At 44.8% G+C, this 18,477-nt stretch overlaps 1 protein-coding gene across 1 annotated transcript in view; it reads left to right on the top strand.

The window, feature by feature from the left end:
* The window catches only part of GluProRS (Glutamyl-prolyl-tRNA synthetase), a 69,576-nt gene that overhangs the window by 42,376 nt on the left and 8,723 nt on the right, over positions 1 to 18,477 (top strand). Inside the window, exons 18-24 of the mRNA XM_028320662.1 lie at positions 196 to 345; positions 10,088 to 10,183; positions 10,536 to 10,661; positions 11,620 to 11,793; positions 12,141 to 12,258; positions 13,047 to 13,195; positions 13,899 to 14,099. Coding sequence (XP_028176463.1) covers positions 196 to 345; positions 10,088 to 10,183; positions 10,536 to 10,661; positions 11,620 to 11,793; positions 12,141 to 12,258; positions 13,047 to 13,195; positions 13,899 to 14,099 — 1,014 coding nt within the window. The remainder of the gene's footprint in view (positions 1 to 195; positions 346 to 10,087; positions 10,184 to 10,535; positions 10,662 to 11,619; positions 11,794 to 12,140; positions 12,259 to 13,046; positions 13,196 to 13,898; positions 14,100 to 18,477) is intronic.

Genomic DNA, 18,477 nt, shown 5'->3' with positions numbered 1-18,477 from the left:
GTCGGCAACATAGTTACGCGCGAGCGATAAGGATGGGTAGCTTGAGGTCATTGGACAAAATTCTACGTGCTTACGGACCAGACTATAGTACCCATAGTACAAGCTTTGCTTAGTTTGGGACTAGAAGCGTAGTGTAAAATGTCCAGGGATATTTATTTATAAACAAAACATATTAAAACATATTAATATTCCCAGGACTGGAAGCCAGGCACGTCTTCTGCCCAGCCAGCCCTGCAGCCAGCTAAAGGCCCCGCTGACGACGTGTCTTCTCAGATCGCCGCGCAGGGCGAGAAAGTGAGGAAGCTCAAGGCTGAGAAAGCTGACAAGGCCACCATTGATGCTGAGGTAGGTTCTGTTAAATATTGAGGTCGTTTTTAGATGTTTATCTTGGTTATTCCACTTTGTTCAACTGGGTGAAGGAAGAAAGTGGATTTTTTGTGTCCTCATAACTTGGAACCATTTCACCCAGGGAATTAAGTCGACTAAAGCGGTCGCCTTTGTCACCTTTGTTCACTACGAATTATTTCAACCAGGTGAACAGATGCGACTTTTTTCTTTAATCTTGTGGTCTTTTATCACCCCTTTAAGTGAATGTCGTAACTCTTATTGATATGATGTAGGCCCACTCCTAAATTATAGTAGGTACTTACTTTCTTATGCACCCCTGGTATCATAAGAAGGTTCATCACAAAAATTACCTACTATATTATCTCATATTATGTTTATCATTTGATTTTGGACAGGTGAAAACCTTACTGGCGTTGAAAGCTCAGTACAAGTCAGCCACCGGCACCGACTGGACGCTAAACGCGGCGCCCGCCAACAAACCCAAACCTCAAGTAAGTTCTGCAATCATAATATTAAGTATTTTAATTACCAATAAGCGAAATCGTATAATATAATATGTATGCCTTTTGACTGAGTATTTTACCTTATCGTTTATAACATTGACCATAGTGTAATGTTTTAGAGCAGTGCTTTTCAACCTCTGGGTCGCGACCCCCTGGGTGGTCGCGAAGCCTCTATAGGGGGGTCGCGAGAGGTCGTAAAAAGTACCTCAGTAAAAAAACATTAGTTATAAAGGCAGATTTATCCGAAATCTAATTATGCAAATGCATTAAAATGTTGTATGGATTGAAGTATTCGGTCCCTACAAACATCTTTGTAACATGATAAAATGCAAGAAAAATAAGGGAACGGTCGGGGGGTTGCCAAAATTTTTTTTATACTAGGGGCCTATTCTCCTATTATCATTAAAAAGGTTGAAAAACACTGTTTTAGAGGCTATAAGAGTGTCGAGATTTTTATGTTGTTATCTTCTGTAGAATTTATGCATTCTGAAATAAAGTCCGAGACTATTACCTTTTTTATTCACCGGTTTTTCCCACTCCTGATGTATACCATTCCTCATTCGTTTATGTTTAGGAAACAAAGTCAGCGTCTCCACCCGCAATGAACGGCGCCCCAGAAGGCAAGGCGTCGGAGCTAGCGGCCGCGGTCGCCAAGCAGGGCGACCTAGTCCGGGACCTCAAGGCCAAGAAGGCTGATAAGGTAACAAATATACTGTATCTTGTGTAGTGGTAATAGTAACAATATTGCAACAACTATGTGAGTGAAGTCAGCGTCCCCTCCCGCTATGAACAGGGCCCTGCATCTATGATAATAAGAATCGAGTCGAGAACCGAGGAACGTAGCTTCGATCCCCGCCGCCCCTGGATTATTGTGGTGAATCCACTCGTAACACAAGCATATTTAGCTTAGCATGAGGACTGACATATTACCTAATTTATGCCTCCACTAAGTCGTCAATAAGCTATATTCAATATTGTTTCTATTTCAGGCTTCAATAGACGCCGAGGTGAAGAAACTGCTAGATCTCAAGGCGCAGTACCAAACGGAGACCGGCACGCCATATGCGGCGCCCACGCAACCGCGCGAAGCCAAGCCCAAGGACAAGAAGCCCAAGGAGGCCAAACCGAAGGAAGCCAAGAAGGAGGCCAAGCCCAAAGAACAGGTTTGTAACATCATTGTATATCATTTGTAAAACATCATCATCATTAGGTAAAAAAAACCGCGAAAATCCGTTTTAAGTTAGACCTTTAATTCTCCAAAACCATGAGTCTTCCAGGTATGATCCTGAAGAAAAAAAAGTCGTTATGATGGTTTTTTATGCAAGTGTTACAGGTGTATAAAAACCTCAACTCAAAGTTGCAGTCAACTTCTTGATAAAGTATGTTTTTACACCACGTATTAACGTAATTATTCATGTCTTAGTACCGGTGATTTAAAACAAAATTCAGTTCTTCATTAACACTTTTCATGAACTGTATTATTTTTGCAGTCGCCAAAGCCCGCCAAAGAGGAATCGTCGACTGGTGTGAAGAAAATCACCAGGCTAGGACTGGAAGCGAGTAAAGACACAGACCTGCCGGAATGGTATTCGCAAGTCATCACAAAATGTAAGTAAATTATTACCCAAAGTACTTTACGAACTTTAAGGATCTGTAATATGAACTCTATATTTATGCACATAAAGTCTCATTATGATAATTCGACATTATAGTACCTACTTACTACTTCATTAGCTACTAATTTTCCGTATGCCACGTCTGCGTACACTCATTCCATAGTTTATCCTTAGCTTCAACAATTAAATAAACTTAACAGCAATGCATTTAAAGTATATAATGCTTTGTCAGCATAAGTACACATTCAGATCTCAGTTTGAGCGGTAATATGAACCCTATGCTCCAATTAACCCAGATACTCCTGAAACATTTTACTATCTCCAAACTTAATGATCTTTGTATATGAGGCTTAAAAACTGACAAATAACATGGGAAAAATAAGAAAAAAAATATTTCCCTCGTGGAAATTCGGAAAAGCGGTGTCGTTTATAAACAACAGTAGTAAAATGCACTACTATGAGGTATGCATTGCATAAAGAAAACCATCCTTTATTTTATTTGGCTTTTGTGACAAAATTGAGTAATATTACTTTTGGTATTATCTTTTGTTTATTTAATTGTAAAAATGCATAACTTAAGATAGGTACCACGGTAATTCCCTGCATTGCGCACCCTTTTGAGGGATAGCAAACTCGAGTCGATGTCTCTTCGAAAGGATGTGCGATGCCAAAAGCAAGAGCGTCCGAGGAAGACCAGCTTCTTGACATGCCCTTACGAGAATGTCAGGATAAATGCTAAGCGGGGAGCCTATTGGGGGGTCATTCCACTTTATTCACTTGGGTGAAGAAAGTGAAATAGAAATATTTATTTGTCTTTTTAGTGTGCTCATCTCACCTCGGAACCATTACACCTGCTTCATTTTTCAGGTGGACTACGTCGACTAAAACGATCACCTAGAACCTTTGTTCACCTAGAAATTAATTCACCCTGGTAAACAAATGCGTAAAACCTGGGTGAATTCATCCCTAAAAATAGATGAACAAAAGCGACTGCTTTAGTCAAATCAAGTCACATGGATAATATCATCTGGGTGAAAATGGTTCTGAGGTGAAATGAGGACACGAAAAATAACACTTTCTTCATCCAGGTGATATCACCGAGGCGAACATAGTGAAATAATCCTGTTGGGGCCACTGCCCCACTGAGCCACTGCTCAGTAATTGTTTTTATTCTAGTTGTGTTGTTATTGTTTATATCTATGTATTAACTACTGTATCAATAATCATCAGACAATCTAGCACTGGAAAATTATCGTAATTTTCCAGCTCCTCGACGAAATCATGAAGCTCCAGAGCCCGATAATGTGTCCTACAGTAAAAAATAAAATAAAAATGTCTTGAAAGATAAAGTAGTACATTTTACTGCTGGCGTTTATAAACAACACCAGTTATTTTTCGTTATAACTTCTTACCAAAGGTTCTGAATCAGTGTGATTTGATGTTTATATGTAGTTTATGATACTAACATCACGTTTTATATAAACTATCTCAATAAAGTGTGCAACTTATTATTATTACTTATCTTGAAAACTCATCGTTGAAAATGGCTAAATAAACTTGTAAATATTATGGAAAACCTAATGAATTATTAAGATTTGCCACATAGACTAAGTCGACAAAACCTTTACCTGTCAAGTTACATAAATAAATAAAAACAAAAGTACCTACATATTCTCCAAAATTTTTTGTTTCTATGTGTTGTTTTAAAACGACGGTAGTATAAAGTGGGTTAAACTCCATTTTCCTCCAGCGGAGATGATCGACTACTACGACATCTCCGGCTGCTACATCCTGCGGCCGTGGTCGTACAGCATATGGGACACCATCAGGAACTTCTTGACGGGACACTTCAAGAAGCTGGGCGTTAAGGACGGCTACTTCCCCATATTTGTGTCAAAGGTAAGTTAAATTAGGTAGGATAGGTATAATGTTGAAAAATGATATTTGAATGGACCTGTGAAAGTCATTAAACTGATTGTATAGATCGTTTCATCCACGGAGACGCGCCCCACCATTCTTCCGCTAATGTTTGAGTGTTATCGGTACACGTTAAATTATCTATGAATGCACACGCACACTACAATAATGACACTTGGATTGCTCGGATCCAACTCCCCGCACTCCGCGCTTCCCTCGACCAAAAATTGGCGGGGCGCGTCTTCGTGGGTGAAAAGAATATATTCCTACTTTATGATGTTACAAGGAAAGCCCCGCCCCCTTTTCTCAGATTTAGATCTTCTTGCAGCTTTTGCCATTAAAATACCTTACCGTGTTTTCCCACTCCAGATAAGCTAGATACGTGGTTGTTTTGAGAGTGACTTCATTGACGGGAATAAAAATAGCCTAAAACTGTTAGGCTATTATCATTTGCTTGCGGCCACACTGCATTTAACATTATGGTGGATAACAGAGATTTATTATTCTTATTGTTTTCTTCTATTATAAACTTTTGACTTACATCAAAATTACTTTCCCTTGGCAGCTTTAGTCCGCGAAAAAACTTACATGGCAGACTCACTCGGGCTTCTTGGAGCCGGCCGAGCAACTTATAACTTACAATGTGTACTGGAAACTTAAATATTACAATTTATTCCATAGGCAGCTCTAGAACGCGAGAAGACCCACATAGCGGACTTCGCGCCAGAGGTCGCTTGGGTGACGCACTCGGGCTCGTCGGAGCTGGCCGAGCACATCGCCATCCGGCCCACGTCCGAGACCGTCATGTACCCCGCCTACGCCAAGTGGATCCAGAGCCACCGCGACCTGCCCTACAAGCTCAACCAGTGGAACAACGTCGTGGTGAGTGCACATCTATCAGTAGCTTCCCCAGACAGCTAGAGCATGAAGATACTAATATAGCAGACTCCAAAACCGTCTGTATCTCGCCTACCAACTTAATGCAGATTCTAGAGCCACCACGACCTGCCCTACAAGCTCAACCAGTGGAACAACGTCGTGGTGAGTGCACATCTATTATAGTCTGGTCTCGAGCACGTAGACGCGCGAGCGATAAGGATGGGTAGCTTGGGGTCATTGGACAAAATTCTACGTGCTCGGAGACCGGGCTTTAGTAGCTTCCCCAGGCAGCATAGAGCGAGAGAAGACTAACATAGCAGATTCCAAGACCGTCTGTACCCCGCCTACCAAGTGGATCCTGAGCTATCGTCTGTAGATCTATAAGTAGCTTCCCCAGGCAACTCAAAACACCAAAAGACTCACATAGCATATTCCGAGAGGTCATTTGTCGCCTACCAAGTGAATCCAGATTCTAGAGCCACCGCGACTTGCCGCATAAGCTCAACCAGTGGTGGTGAGTGTAGATGTATCAGTAGCTTCCCCAGGCAGCATAGAGCGCGAGAAGACCCACATAGCAGACTTCGCGCCAGAGGTCGCTTGGGTGACGCACTCGGGCTCGTCGGAGCTGGCCGAGCACATCGCCATCCGGCCCACGTCCGAGACCGTCATGTACCCCGCCTACGCCAAGTGGATCCAGAGCCACCGCGACCTGCCCTACAAGCTCAACCAGTGGAACAACGTCGTGGTGGGTGCAGATCTATCAGTAGCTCCCCTAGGCAGCATAGGGCGAGCTTCTTCAGACAGCTCGAGCACGAAGATACTAACATAGCAGATTCCAAGACCATCCGTACCCCGCCTACCAAGTGAATTCAGATTCCAGGGCCACCGCGACCTGCCCTACAAGCTCAACCATTGGAACAACGTCGTGGTGAGTGTACATCTAAAGCCTGGTCCGTGAGCACGTAGAATCCCATCCATTGACCCCAAGCTACCCATCCTTATCGCTCGCGCGTAATTATGTTGCTGTCGCGCTCGCACACTCGCTGCGGGCGCGCGTCGCACAGTCGCGACAGCAATATAATTACGCGCGAGCGATAAGGATGGGTAGCTTGGGGTCATTGGACAAAATTCTACGTGCTCGGAGACCGGGCTTTAGTAGCTTCCCCAGGCAGCATTAGGACGCGAGAAGACTCATATAGCAGACTCCGAGACATCATGTACCCCGCCTACCAAGTGAATCCAGAGCCACCGTCTGTAGATCTATAAGTAGCTTCCCCAGGCAACTCTAGAACACCAAAAGACTCACATAGCATATTCCGAGACGTCATTTGTCGCCTACCAAGTGAATCCAGATTCGAGAGCCACCGCGACTTGCTGCATAAGCTCAACCAGTGTTGGTGAGTGTAGATGTATCAGTAGCTTCCCCAGGCAGCATAGAGCGAGAGAAGACTCACATAGCAGACTTCGCGCCAGAGGTCGCTTGGGTGACGCACTCGGGCTCGTCGGAGCTGGCCGAGCACATCGCCATCCGGCCCACGTCCGAGACCGTCATGTACCCCGCCTACGCCAAGTGGATCCAGAGCCACCGCGACCTGCCCTACAAGCTCAACCAGTGGAACAACGTCGTGGTGAGTGTACATCTATTATAGTCTGGTCTCCGAGCACGTAGAATTTTGTCCAATCACCCCAAGCTACCCATCTTATCGTTCGCGCGTAATTATATTGCTGTCTCGACTGCGTGACGGGCGCAAGCAGTGAGTGTGCGAGCGCGACAGCAACATAATTACGCGCGAGCGATAAGGATGGGTAGCTTGGGGTCATTGGACAAAATTCTACGTGCTCGGAGACCGGGCTTTAGTAGCTTCCCCAGGCAGCATTAGGACGCGAGAAGACTCATAAAGCAGATTCCAAGACCGCCTGTATCCCGCCTACCAAGTAGATCCAAAGCCACCGCGACCTGCCCTACAAGCTCAACCAGTGGAACAACGTCGTGGTGAGTGCAGATCTACCAGTAGCTTTCCCAGGCAGCATAGAGCGAGAAAAGACTCATATAGCAGACTCCAAGACCGTCTGTACCCCGCCTACTAAGTGGATCCTGAGCCACCGTCTGTAGATCTATAAGTAGCTTCCCCAGGCAACTCTAGAACACCAAAAGACTCACATAGCAGATTCCGAGACGTCATATGTTGCCTACCAAGTGAATCCAGATTCGTGTAGTAAGTGTTCCAGGTAAGTGTCATCATCATTTCAGCCACAGGACGTCCACTGCTGAATATAGGCCTCCCGGCACTACATCGCCCGGTTGGTAGCGGCCTGCATCCAACGCCTTCCTGCTACATTTATGAGGTCGTCAACCCACCCTACGCTGCTTTCCGGTACCAACACCCGTNCATGTTGTCGACCATCCCCGCTCGCATCCAAAAAAAAAAAAGGAGAACAACCAAAAAATAAAGAGTTGTACATTGGTAGGTTTTTGATATATTATATTACGCATAAATAGGAATATTATAAGGTATAAAATGAGAAACTAAACTAGCAGGATAAGTCGTAAATAGTGATTAAAAATAATAATAAAGTAATCGATGATACCGTAAAAGGAACGCTAAACGTGAATTTATTCAAATTGTTTTAATTAGAAAAGGTTTAAATTTTATTTAAAAAATTGAATTTATCAATAATTCGTATAAAAGTTGTCCAAAACTGAGCCGTCCCAGCTATGGCATTGTCAGGAAGGCGCTACTATCAATACTGAACTATTAGTTCCGATTTTTGCCTCGTTGGACAGCCATATAATTATAAAATTTACAGAAAGGTGCTACTAACAACTGGGTTATTAATCCAATTTTTGCGACTTGACGTTTTAGAAATTTTTTGACTGTATTTTGAATTTTTCATCCATCACTGTAGTGTCACTTTCGATCGGTTCTTTTTTCAAAACAATATTGAATTGTCAGTATATCTACAAATAATATTTAAAAATATACTTAAAATTAAAAATAATTATAATGACATAGCTGATTTAACATGCCAATAGTTTGATCTACATGAATATTAAAAAAGTTTTAGAATAGAGTATCGATAAGAGAAAATTTTTTTTTTCATACTTTAAACAAATCTATTTTTCTCGACAATCCTGCTAGGTGTAAGTATCTAATAAGTACAATCATTTATGCCACTAATAAGGTTTTAAATGGCATAAGTTTTGTAGCTGTACAAAGAACTTAATACCTGTACCAATCCTTCATACAAAGTGGTTGTTCGACAATGAAACAGATTTTTTTTATTGTCCTGCATAATATAAATTATGTAAAATAAGTAAACGATATGTTTTAATTAATAAACCGTTATTATCTTGCTAAAAAGTTGATACATTTGCAAAAATGCATTGTGTAATTACCATGTTTCATTGCGCTACCATTATCCACATTTTTTTTTCTAAGTCCGAGCTTTACTTGAGAACCAAGTGACGTACACTAATCTTGGGAGCCGCGCGGGTCAGCTTATATGAGAATTATTGAAGAAATACTGTCCATCGGCTCAATACAGAGGTTTGAACATAGATCTGACTCGCGGTCATCATTGTCCGACGCGGCCCGAACGGAAAGTTAAAGTGTCGCCCATCATTGTCCCCCATGGCCCGAACGGAATAGTGCCATTTTTAGGCTGGCAGCGAAGGTGTTAAGTATGTTTATATCCGTTGTCTAAAGCCCGGTTTGTGAGCACGTAGAATTTTGTCCAATGAACCCAAGCTACCCATTAATTTTAGTAGTAATTATATTGCTGTCGCGACTGTGCGACGGGCGCCCGCAGTGAGTGTGCGAGCGCGACAGCAACATAGTTACGCGCGAGCGATAAGGATGGGTAGCTTGAGGTCATTGGACAAAATTCTACGTGCTTACGGACCAGACTATAATACCCATAGTTCAAGCTTTGCTCGGTTTGGGACTAGAAGCGTAGTGTAAAATGTCCAGGGATATTTATTTATAAACAAAACATATTAAAACATATTAATATTCCCAGGACTGGAAGCCAGGCACGTCTCCTGCCCAGCCAGCCCTGCAGCCAACTAAAGGCCCCGCTGACGACGTGTCTTCTCAGATCGCCGCGCAGGGCGAGAAAGTGAGGAAGCTCAAGTCTGAGAAAGCTGACAAGGCCACTATTGATGCTGAGGTAGGTTCTGTTAAATGTGGTGGTCATTTTTAGGGTTCCGTAGCCAAATGGCAAAAAACGAACCCTTATATAGATTCGTCATGTCTGTCTGTCCGTCCGTATGTCACAGCCATTTTTTTCCGAAACTATAAGAGCTATACTGTTGAAACTTGGTAGGTAGATGTATTCTGTGAACCGCATTAAGATTTTGATGCAAAAATAAAAAAATAATAATAAATATTGAAGAAAAAATAATTTCATAAATCAATGGTACGGAACCCTTTGTGCGTGAGTCTGACACGCACTCGGCCGGTTTTAGATGTTTATGTGATTGTGACGCAGGCCGCTACCATGGTCAACATGGAAATCATTGGGGGAGGCCTATGTTCAGCTTTGGACGACCTATAGCTGAAATGATGTTCTAGGCCGACTTTAAAGTGCTTTCCTGAATGATATAAATTGTTGATTGATTTAATAATGTTATATCCATGGTTTTATGATACATTTCTGCTGATAGATTATAATTTTTTTTTCACTATAACATGAATATTATGCTGCCCCGTTATTTTTATAAATTAAATTTTTATGCTGATAAAACCTCTTTCCTATCAGTGAGAAAAAAGTATCTTCTCTAATTTTATGTTCATCGTCTAACTTTGAAACTTGTCTGTACAGGTGAAAACCTTACTGGCGTTGAAAGCTCAATACAAGTCAGCCACCGGCACCGACTGGACGCCAAACGCGGCGCCCGCCAACAAACCAAAACCACAGGTACGTTTTGCGAGAGTGTCGAGTTTTTACCCGACTGCGCCAGAAGGAGGGTTATCTGTGTTGTGATCATAATTATGTTAATATATAACTGACACGCGAAACGTTATAATCACCTTAAAAACTTTAATTTCAATTAAACCTATTTGGAAAGTAGATAGGTGGAAGATGATGATCATAGTAGGTGCGCGATAGCGTTTAACTCGGCTGGTCAGCTCTCTTCTAAACTAATGTGCGGTAATTACTTATGTTACCATTATTATAAAATCTGAGATTCTTAGATTTTGACCGTCCTTACTTATTTTTTGGTGACCTGAGTACACCATAGGATTCTAATCAAGGTGTTTATGTTTAGGAAACAAAGTCAGCGTCTCCACCCGCAATGAACGGCGCCCCAGAAGGCAAGGCGTTGGAGCTAGCGGCCGCGGTCGCCAAGCAGGGCGACCTAGTCCGGGACCTCAAGGCCAAGAAAGCTGATAAGGTAAACGACGGCATATCAAGCTAAATAATGTATCTTGTGTAGTGGTAATAGGTGTGATATTGCAACAACTAATGTGAGTGGAGTCAGCGTCTCCTCCCACAATGAACAGCGCTGGCGGCCGAGGTCGCTAAGCAGGGCGACGTAGTCCGGGACCTCAAGGCCAAGAAGGCTGATAAGGTAACAAAAATACTGTGTCTTGTGTAGTGGTAATAGGAACAACATTGCAACAACTATGTGTAGTCTGATGTGAGTTAATTCAGGCAATAAACGGCGGCTTGAAGGCAGGACGACCTAGCCCGGGACCTCAGGGCCAAGAAGGCTGATAAGGTAACAAATATACTGTGTCTTGTGTAGTGGTAATAGGAACAACATTGCAACAACTATGTGTAGTCTGATGTGAGTTAATTCAGGCAATAAACGGCGGCTTGAAGGCAGGACGACCTAGCCCGGGACCTCAGGGCCAAGAAGGCTGATAAGGTAACAAATATACTGTATCTTGTGTAGTGGTACTGTATCTTGCAATAACGATGTGTAGTCTGACGTGAGCGAAGTCAGCGTCTCCCGCAATGAACGGCGCCCCAGAAGGAAAGGCGGCGGAACTTGCGGCCGCGGTCGCCAAGCAGGGCGACCTAGTCCGGGACCTCAAGGCCAAGAAGGCTGATAAGGTAACAAATATACTGTGTCTTGTGTAGTGGTAATAGGAACAATATTGCATGCAACAACTATATTAGCCAAGTCAGCGTCCCCTCCCGCTATGAACAGGGCCCTGCATCTATGATAATAAGAATCGAGTCGAGAACCGAGGAACGTGGGTTCGATCCCCGCCGCCCCTGGATTATTGTGGTGAATCCACTCGTAACACAAGCATATTTAGCTTAGCACGAGGACTGACATATTACCTAATTTATGCCTCCACTAAGTCGTCAATAAGCTATATTCAATATTGTTTCTATTTCAGGCCTCAATAGACGCCGAGGTGAAGAAACTGCTAGATCTCAAGGCGCAGTACCAAGCGGAGACCGGCACACCATATGCGGCACCCGCGCAACCGCGCGAAGCCAAGCCCAAGGACAAGAAGCCCAAGGAGGCCAAGCCGAAGGAAGCCAAGAAAGAGGCCAAGCCCAAAGAACAGGTTTGTAACATCATTGTTCATCAACAACAACTCGTTTTTTTTTATATATTTTTTTATTTATTTAATAGGATAACCAACAAGACAGACTCCCAGACTTTTAAGTAGGTATGATCCTGAAGAAAAAAAAACGTCATGATGGTGTTACTAGTGAGCGCATTTAAAAAATGTATGAAAATAGTTTTTGAACGTTTCTCGCTAGGGGCGCTGTACAACCCGTCATACATTTAATGCAATTTTTTGACGCGCTCACTAGTGGCCCTCTGAAATGTAATAATAACATCTATATGTCAGTACCGGTGATTTAAAAAAAATGGCAGTTCTTCATTCAAGTCTTTTTATTTTTGCAGTCGCCAAAGCCCGCCAAAGAGGAATCGTCGACTGGTGTGAAGAAAATCACCAGGCTAGGACTGGAAGCGAGTAAAGACACAGACCTGCCGGAATGGTATTCGCAAGTCATCACAAAATGTAAGTAAATTATTACCCAAAGTACTTTACGAACTTTAAGGATCTGTAATATGAACTCTATATTTATGCACATAAGACTTTATGTACATTATGATGATTCGACATTATAGTACTTACTACTTCATTAGCTACTAATTTTCCGTATGCCACGTCTGTGGTGTACTCTCATTACATAATTTGTCCTTAGCTTCAACAATTAAATAAACTTAACAGCAATGCATTTAAAGTATACAGGGTGGAATTTTGTAATGCCACCTGGAGGGAAAGTACTCTTAATATTGTAGATATAATTTTATTCTCAAAGAAAACATTCCTTTATTTTTGAATAGAAATAGAACTGCATCCAAATATTTCCAAAAATTTGCTTGCCACACCCGGCTTTCGAACCAACTAAAATCTGTTAAAATGTGCACCCTGTATTTTTATTGCATCGATCGTTAGGGTTAAGTAAAAAGATAAAATCTCTCTAACAAACTTGATAAATCAAATGAAAGGAAAACCATGAAATCTTAAATTATTATAGTTATGTACAGGAAATTGTATGGTAGGTTTAAATTTAAATTTAGGTTAAAATTTCGAAAATCTTTGCATGCAGTTCTCTTAGGAATGTTTTCATTCAGTAAAATTTTCTATCTACAGTATTAAGAGTGCTTTCCCTCCAGGTGGCATTACAAAATTCCACCCTGTATAATGCTTTGTCAGCATAAGTACACACTACACATTCAGAGCTCAGCTGAAGCGGTAATATGAACCCTATGGTCTTAAAATTAAACTCCATTTTCCTCCAGCGGAGATGATCGACTACTACGACATCTCGGGCTGCTACATCCTGCGGCCGTGGTCGTACAGCATTTGGGACACCATCAGGAACTTCTTGACGGGACACTTCAAGAAGCTGGGCGTTAAGGACGGATACTTCCCCATATTTGTGTCAAAGGTAAGTTAAATTAGGTAGGATAGGTATAATGTTGAAAAATGATATTTAAATGGACCTGTGAAAATCATTAAACTGATTGTATAGATCGTTTCATCCACGGAGACGCGCCCCACCATTCTTCCGCTAATGTTTGAGTGTTATCGGTACATGCTAAATTATCTATGAATGCACATGCACACTACAATAATGACGTTTGGATTGCTCGGATCCAACTCCCCGCACTCCGCGCTTCCCTCGACCAAAAATTTGCGGGGCGCGTCTTCGTGGGTGAAACGATATATCGAGCAATGAGGGATGTTACAAGAAAAGCCCCGCCCCCTTTTCTCAGATTTAGATCTTCTTGCAGCTTTAGCCATTAAAAAAAGTGCCTCACCGTGTTTTCCCACTCCAGATAAGCTAGATACGTGGTTGTTTTGAGAGTGACTTCATTGACGGGAATAAAAATAGCCTAAACTGTTAGACTATTATCATTTGCTTGCGGCCACACTGCATTTAACATTATGGTGGATAACAGAGATTTATTATTCTTATTGTTTTCTTCTATTATAAACTTTTGACTTACATCAAAATTACTTTCCCTTGGCAGCTTTAGTCCGCGAAAAAACTTAAATGGCAGACTCACTCGGGCTTCTTGGAGCCGGCCGAGCAACTTATAACTTACAATGTGTACTGGAAACTTAAATATTCCAATTTATTTCCATAGGCAGCTCTAGAGCGCGAGAAGACCCACATAGCAGACTTCGCGCCAGAGGTCGCTTGGGTGACGCACTCGGGCTCGTCGGAGCTGGCCGAGCACATCGCCATCCGGCCCACGTCCGAGACCGTCATGTACCCCGCCTACGCCAAGTGGATCCAGAGCCACCGCGACCTGCCCTACAAGCTCAACCAGTGGAACAACGTCGTGGTGAGTGCACATCTATTATAGTCTGGTCTCCGAGCACGTAGAATTTTGTCCAATGACCCCAAGCTACCCATCCTTATCGCTCGCGCGTAATTATATTGCTGTCGCGCTCGCACACTCACTGCGGGCGCGCGTCGCACAGTTGCGACAGCAATATAATTACGCGCGAGCGATAGGGATGGGTAGCTTGGGGTCATTGGACGGGATTCTACGTGCTCGGAGACCGGGCTTTAGTAGCTTCCCCAGGCAGCTTTAGGACGCGAGAAGACTCATATAGCAGACTCCGAGACATCATGTACCCCGCCTACCAAGTAGATCCAGAGCCACCGTCTGTAGATCTATAAGTAGCTTCCCATGCAACTCTAGAACACCAAAAGACTCACATAGCATATTCCGAGACGTCATTTGTCGCCTACCAAGTGAATCCAGATTCTAGAGCCACCGCGACTTGCCGTATAAGCTCAACCAGTGGTGGTGAGTGTAGATCTACCAGTAGCTTCCCCAGGCAGCATAGAGCGCGAGAAGACCCACATAGCAGACTTCGCGCCAGAGGTCGCTTGGGTGACGCACTCGGGCTCGTCGGAGCTGGCCGAGCACATCGCCATCCGGCCCACGTCCGAGACCGTCATGTACCCCGCCTACGCCAAGTGGATCCAGAGCCACCGCGACCTGCCCTACAAGCTCAACCAGTGGAACAACGTCGTGGTGAGTGTCATCATCATTTCAGCCACAGGACGCCCACTGCTGAACATAGGCCTCCTCACATCTCCCGGTTGGTAGCGGCCTGCATCCAACGCCTTCCTGCTACATTTATGAGGTCGTCAACCCACCCTACGCTGCTTTCCGGTATTGTAACATTTTCACAGTCAGGTCATTTAGGGGTAAAGTTAACTTCCAGGTTAACTAAAAGTGAGGACAAACTCGGGTACTAAAGCCTGGTCCGTGAGCACGTAGAATCCCATCCAATGACCCCAAGCTACCCATCCTTATCGCTCGCGCGTAATTATGTTGCTGTTGCGCTCGCACACTCACTGCTTGCGCCCGTCACACAGTCGCGACAGCAATATAATTACGCGCGAGTGATAAGGGTGGGTAGCTTGGCTTCATTGGACACAATTCTACGTGCTCGGAGACCGGGCTTTAGTAGCTTCCCCAGGCAGCTTTAGGACGCGAGAAGACTCATATAGCAGACTCCGAGACATCATGTACCCCGCCTACCAAGTAGATCCAGAGCCACCGTCTGTAGATCTATAAGTAGCTTCCCATGCAACTCTAGAACACCAAAAGACTCACATAGCATATTCCGAGACGTCATTTGTCGCCTACCAAGTGAATCCAGATTCTAGAGCCACCGCAACTTGTTGCATAAGTTCAACCAGTGTTGGTGAGTGTAGATGTATTAGTAGCTTCCCCAGGCAGCATAGAGCGCGAGAAGACCCACATAGCAGACTTCGCGCCAGAGGTCGCTTGGGTGACGCACTCGGGCTCGTCGGAGCTGGCCGAGCACATCGCCATCCGGCCCACGTCCGAGACCGTCATGTACCCCGCCTACGCCAAGTGGATCCAGAGCCACCGCGACCTGCCCTACAAGCTCAACCAGTGGAACAACGTCGTGGTGAGTGCACATCTATTATAGTCTGGTCTCGAGCACGTAGAATTTTGTCCAATGACCCCAAGCTACCCATCCTTATCGCTCGCGCGTAATTAATTGCTGTCGCGACTGTGCGACGCGCGCCCGCAGTGAGTGTGCGAGCGCGACAGCAACATAATTACGCGCGAACGATAAGGATGGGTAGCTTGGGGTCATTGGACGGGATTCTACGTGCTCGGAGACCGGGCTTTAGTAGCTTCCCCAGGCAGCATTAGGACGCGAGAAGACTCATAAAGCAGATTCCAAGACCGTCTGTACCCCGCCTACTAAGTGAATCCTGAGCTATCGTCTGTAGTTCTATAAGTAGCTTCCCCAGGCAACTCTAGAACACCAAAAGACTCACATAGCATATTCCGAGAGGTCATTTGTCGCCTACCAAGTGAATCCAGATTCTAGAGCCACCGCAACTTGTTGCATAAGTTCAACCAGTGTTGGTGAGTGTAGATGTATTAGTAGCTTCCCCAGGCAGCATAGAGCGCGAGAAGACCCACATAGCAGACTTCGCGCCAGAGGTCGCTTGGGTGACGCACTCGGGCTCGTCGGAGCTGGCCGAGCACATCGCCATCCGGCCCACGTCCGAGACCGTCATGTACCCCGCCTACGCCAAGTGGATCCAGAGCCACCGCGACCTGCCCTACAAGCTCAACCAGTGGAACAACGTCGTGGTGAGTGCACATCTATTATAGTCTGGTCTCGAGCACGTAGAATTTTGTCCAATGACCCCAAGCTACCCATCCTTATCGCTCGCGCGTAATTAAGGGATAACTACTCGCCTGGGTGGAAGTTCAACCACTGGGAGCTCAAGGTAGGAACTACGTAGTTTGGCCCTAAAGACAGTTGTATTTATTGCCATACCAAATGTGATGACCACGAGCACTCTGACAAGAATGTAGCGCGACGAACAAGAAAGAATGCGCTCTACTCTGCAATTCCAAAGTGTATGTATAGCATCACAATTCATAAGTTTCTCTCCCTGAATTTTCCTGCTCAAAAACTAGTGGTATCAAACATGGCGGGCGCAAATCTAACAGTCAAGCATATTTTACATCAGCATCAAGCACTCATTTTCTGTTACTGTCTCAAATTTAGTCATGTCAGTTGAATATTTATAACAATTTTGTTGTTTTTAATGTAAGTCTTTGTATATTATTTTAATCTTCACCTTCCAGGGCGTCCCGATTCGCGTAGAGCTAGGCCCCAAGGACATAGAGCGCGGCGAGGTGGTGGCAGTAAGACGACTCACGGGCGAGAAACTCACGCTGAAACGCGATCAGTCCACAGCTGAACTGGTGGCCTTGCTCGAGAAGACTCATGAAGATATGTTGGCGAAGTATGTCCATTATTCCATAGTAGTCTACAGCCCTATTTGCTATTGCTATCAGTGGCGTAACTATACCATCCGAAGCCTGTGGCAAGTCCAAGGGCCTAGGGTAATTTTTCAGAGGGGCCCCGGGACCACCGCCCTGAAGCATCGCGAGGGGCCTTAGGGTCTTGGGCCGGGGCCCCGTGGCATTTTGCCAGCCCTGCCACCCTATAGTTAAGCCACTATTGCCTATCGTTTTAGCGCTTACTTACCTACCAGTAGGTAACCAACCAGGGTGCCTCTGTAAAGTAAGCCTGTCCACTCGCTAATAACTAGGATAGTGGCGCCTACTGGTGGATACTGAAGCGGTAGGATGACTTTTAATGCACTTGCACTCACTAGAATGCCGCCACGGTAGGGTTTTATCACTCGCCAGTGGTGCTAACTGTTAACTGCATGGCTTGGCACCCGGGGCGATNCCCGCAGTGAGTGTGCGAGCGCGACAGCAACATAATTACGCGCGAACGATAAGGATGGGTAGCTTGGGGTCATTGGACGGGATTCTACGTGCTCGGAGACCGGGCTTTAGTAGCTTCCCCAGGCAGCATTAGGACGCGAGAAGACTCATAAAGCAGATTCCAAGACCGTCTGTACCCCGCCTACTAAGTGAATCCTGAGCTATCGTCTGTAGTTCTATAAGTAGCTTCCCCAGGCAACTCTAGAACACCAAAAGACTCACATAGCATATTCCGAGAGGTCATTTGTCGCCTACCAAGTGAATCCAGATTCTAGAGCCACCGCAACTTGTTGCATAAGTTCAACCAGTGTTGGTGAGTGTAGATGTATTAGTAGCTTCCCCAGGCAGCATAGAGCGCGAGAAGACCCACATAGCAGACTTCGCGCCAGAGGTCGCTTGGGTGACGCACTCGGGCTCGTCGGAGCTGGCCGAGCACATCGCCATCCGGCCCACGTCCGAGACCGTCATGTACCCCGCCTACGCCAAGTGGATCCAGAGCCACCGCGACCTGCCCTACAAGCTCAACCAGTGGAACAACGTCGTGGTGAGTGTACATCTATCAGTAGCTTCCCCAGACAACTAGAGCATGAAGATACTAATATAGCAGACTCCAAAACCGTCTGTATCTCGCCTACCAACTTAATGCAGATTCTAGAGCCACCGCGACCTGCCCTACAATCTCAACCAGTGGAACAATATAGTGGTAAGTGTCTTCATCATTTCAGCCACAGGACGTCCACTGCTGAACATAGGCAATGGTAGCGGCCTGCATCCAGCAGTCGTGAGACTTGTACTTGTGATAAGGGATGCCTGCTTTCGACCCGCTTGGAGGATGATTGGTGAAGATTGTGACAGACGCACCACAGCTCTAGCTTGGGACAACACTTAGCAGATTCCGAGACGTCATGTA

Source organism: Ostrinia furnacalis, unplaced genomic scaffold (genome assembly GCF_004193835.3).
Source record: "Ostrinia furnacalis isolate ACB-3 unplaced genomic scaffold, ASM419383v2 OfSCF7446, whole genome shotgun sequence".
NCBI lineage: Eukaryota > Metazoa > Arthropoda > Insecta > Lepidoptera > Crambidae > Ostrinia > Ostrinia furnacalis.
The sequence above is the reverse complement of the archived record's forward strand: the minus strand, read 5'-3'. Positions and strand labels throughout refer to the sequence as shown.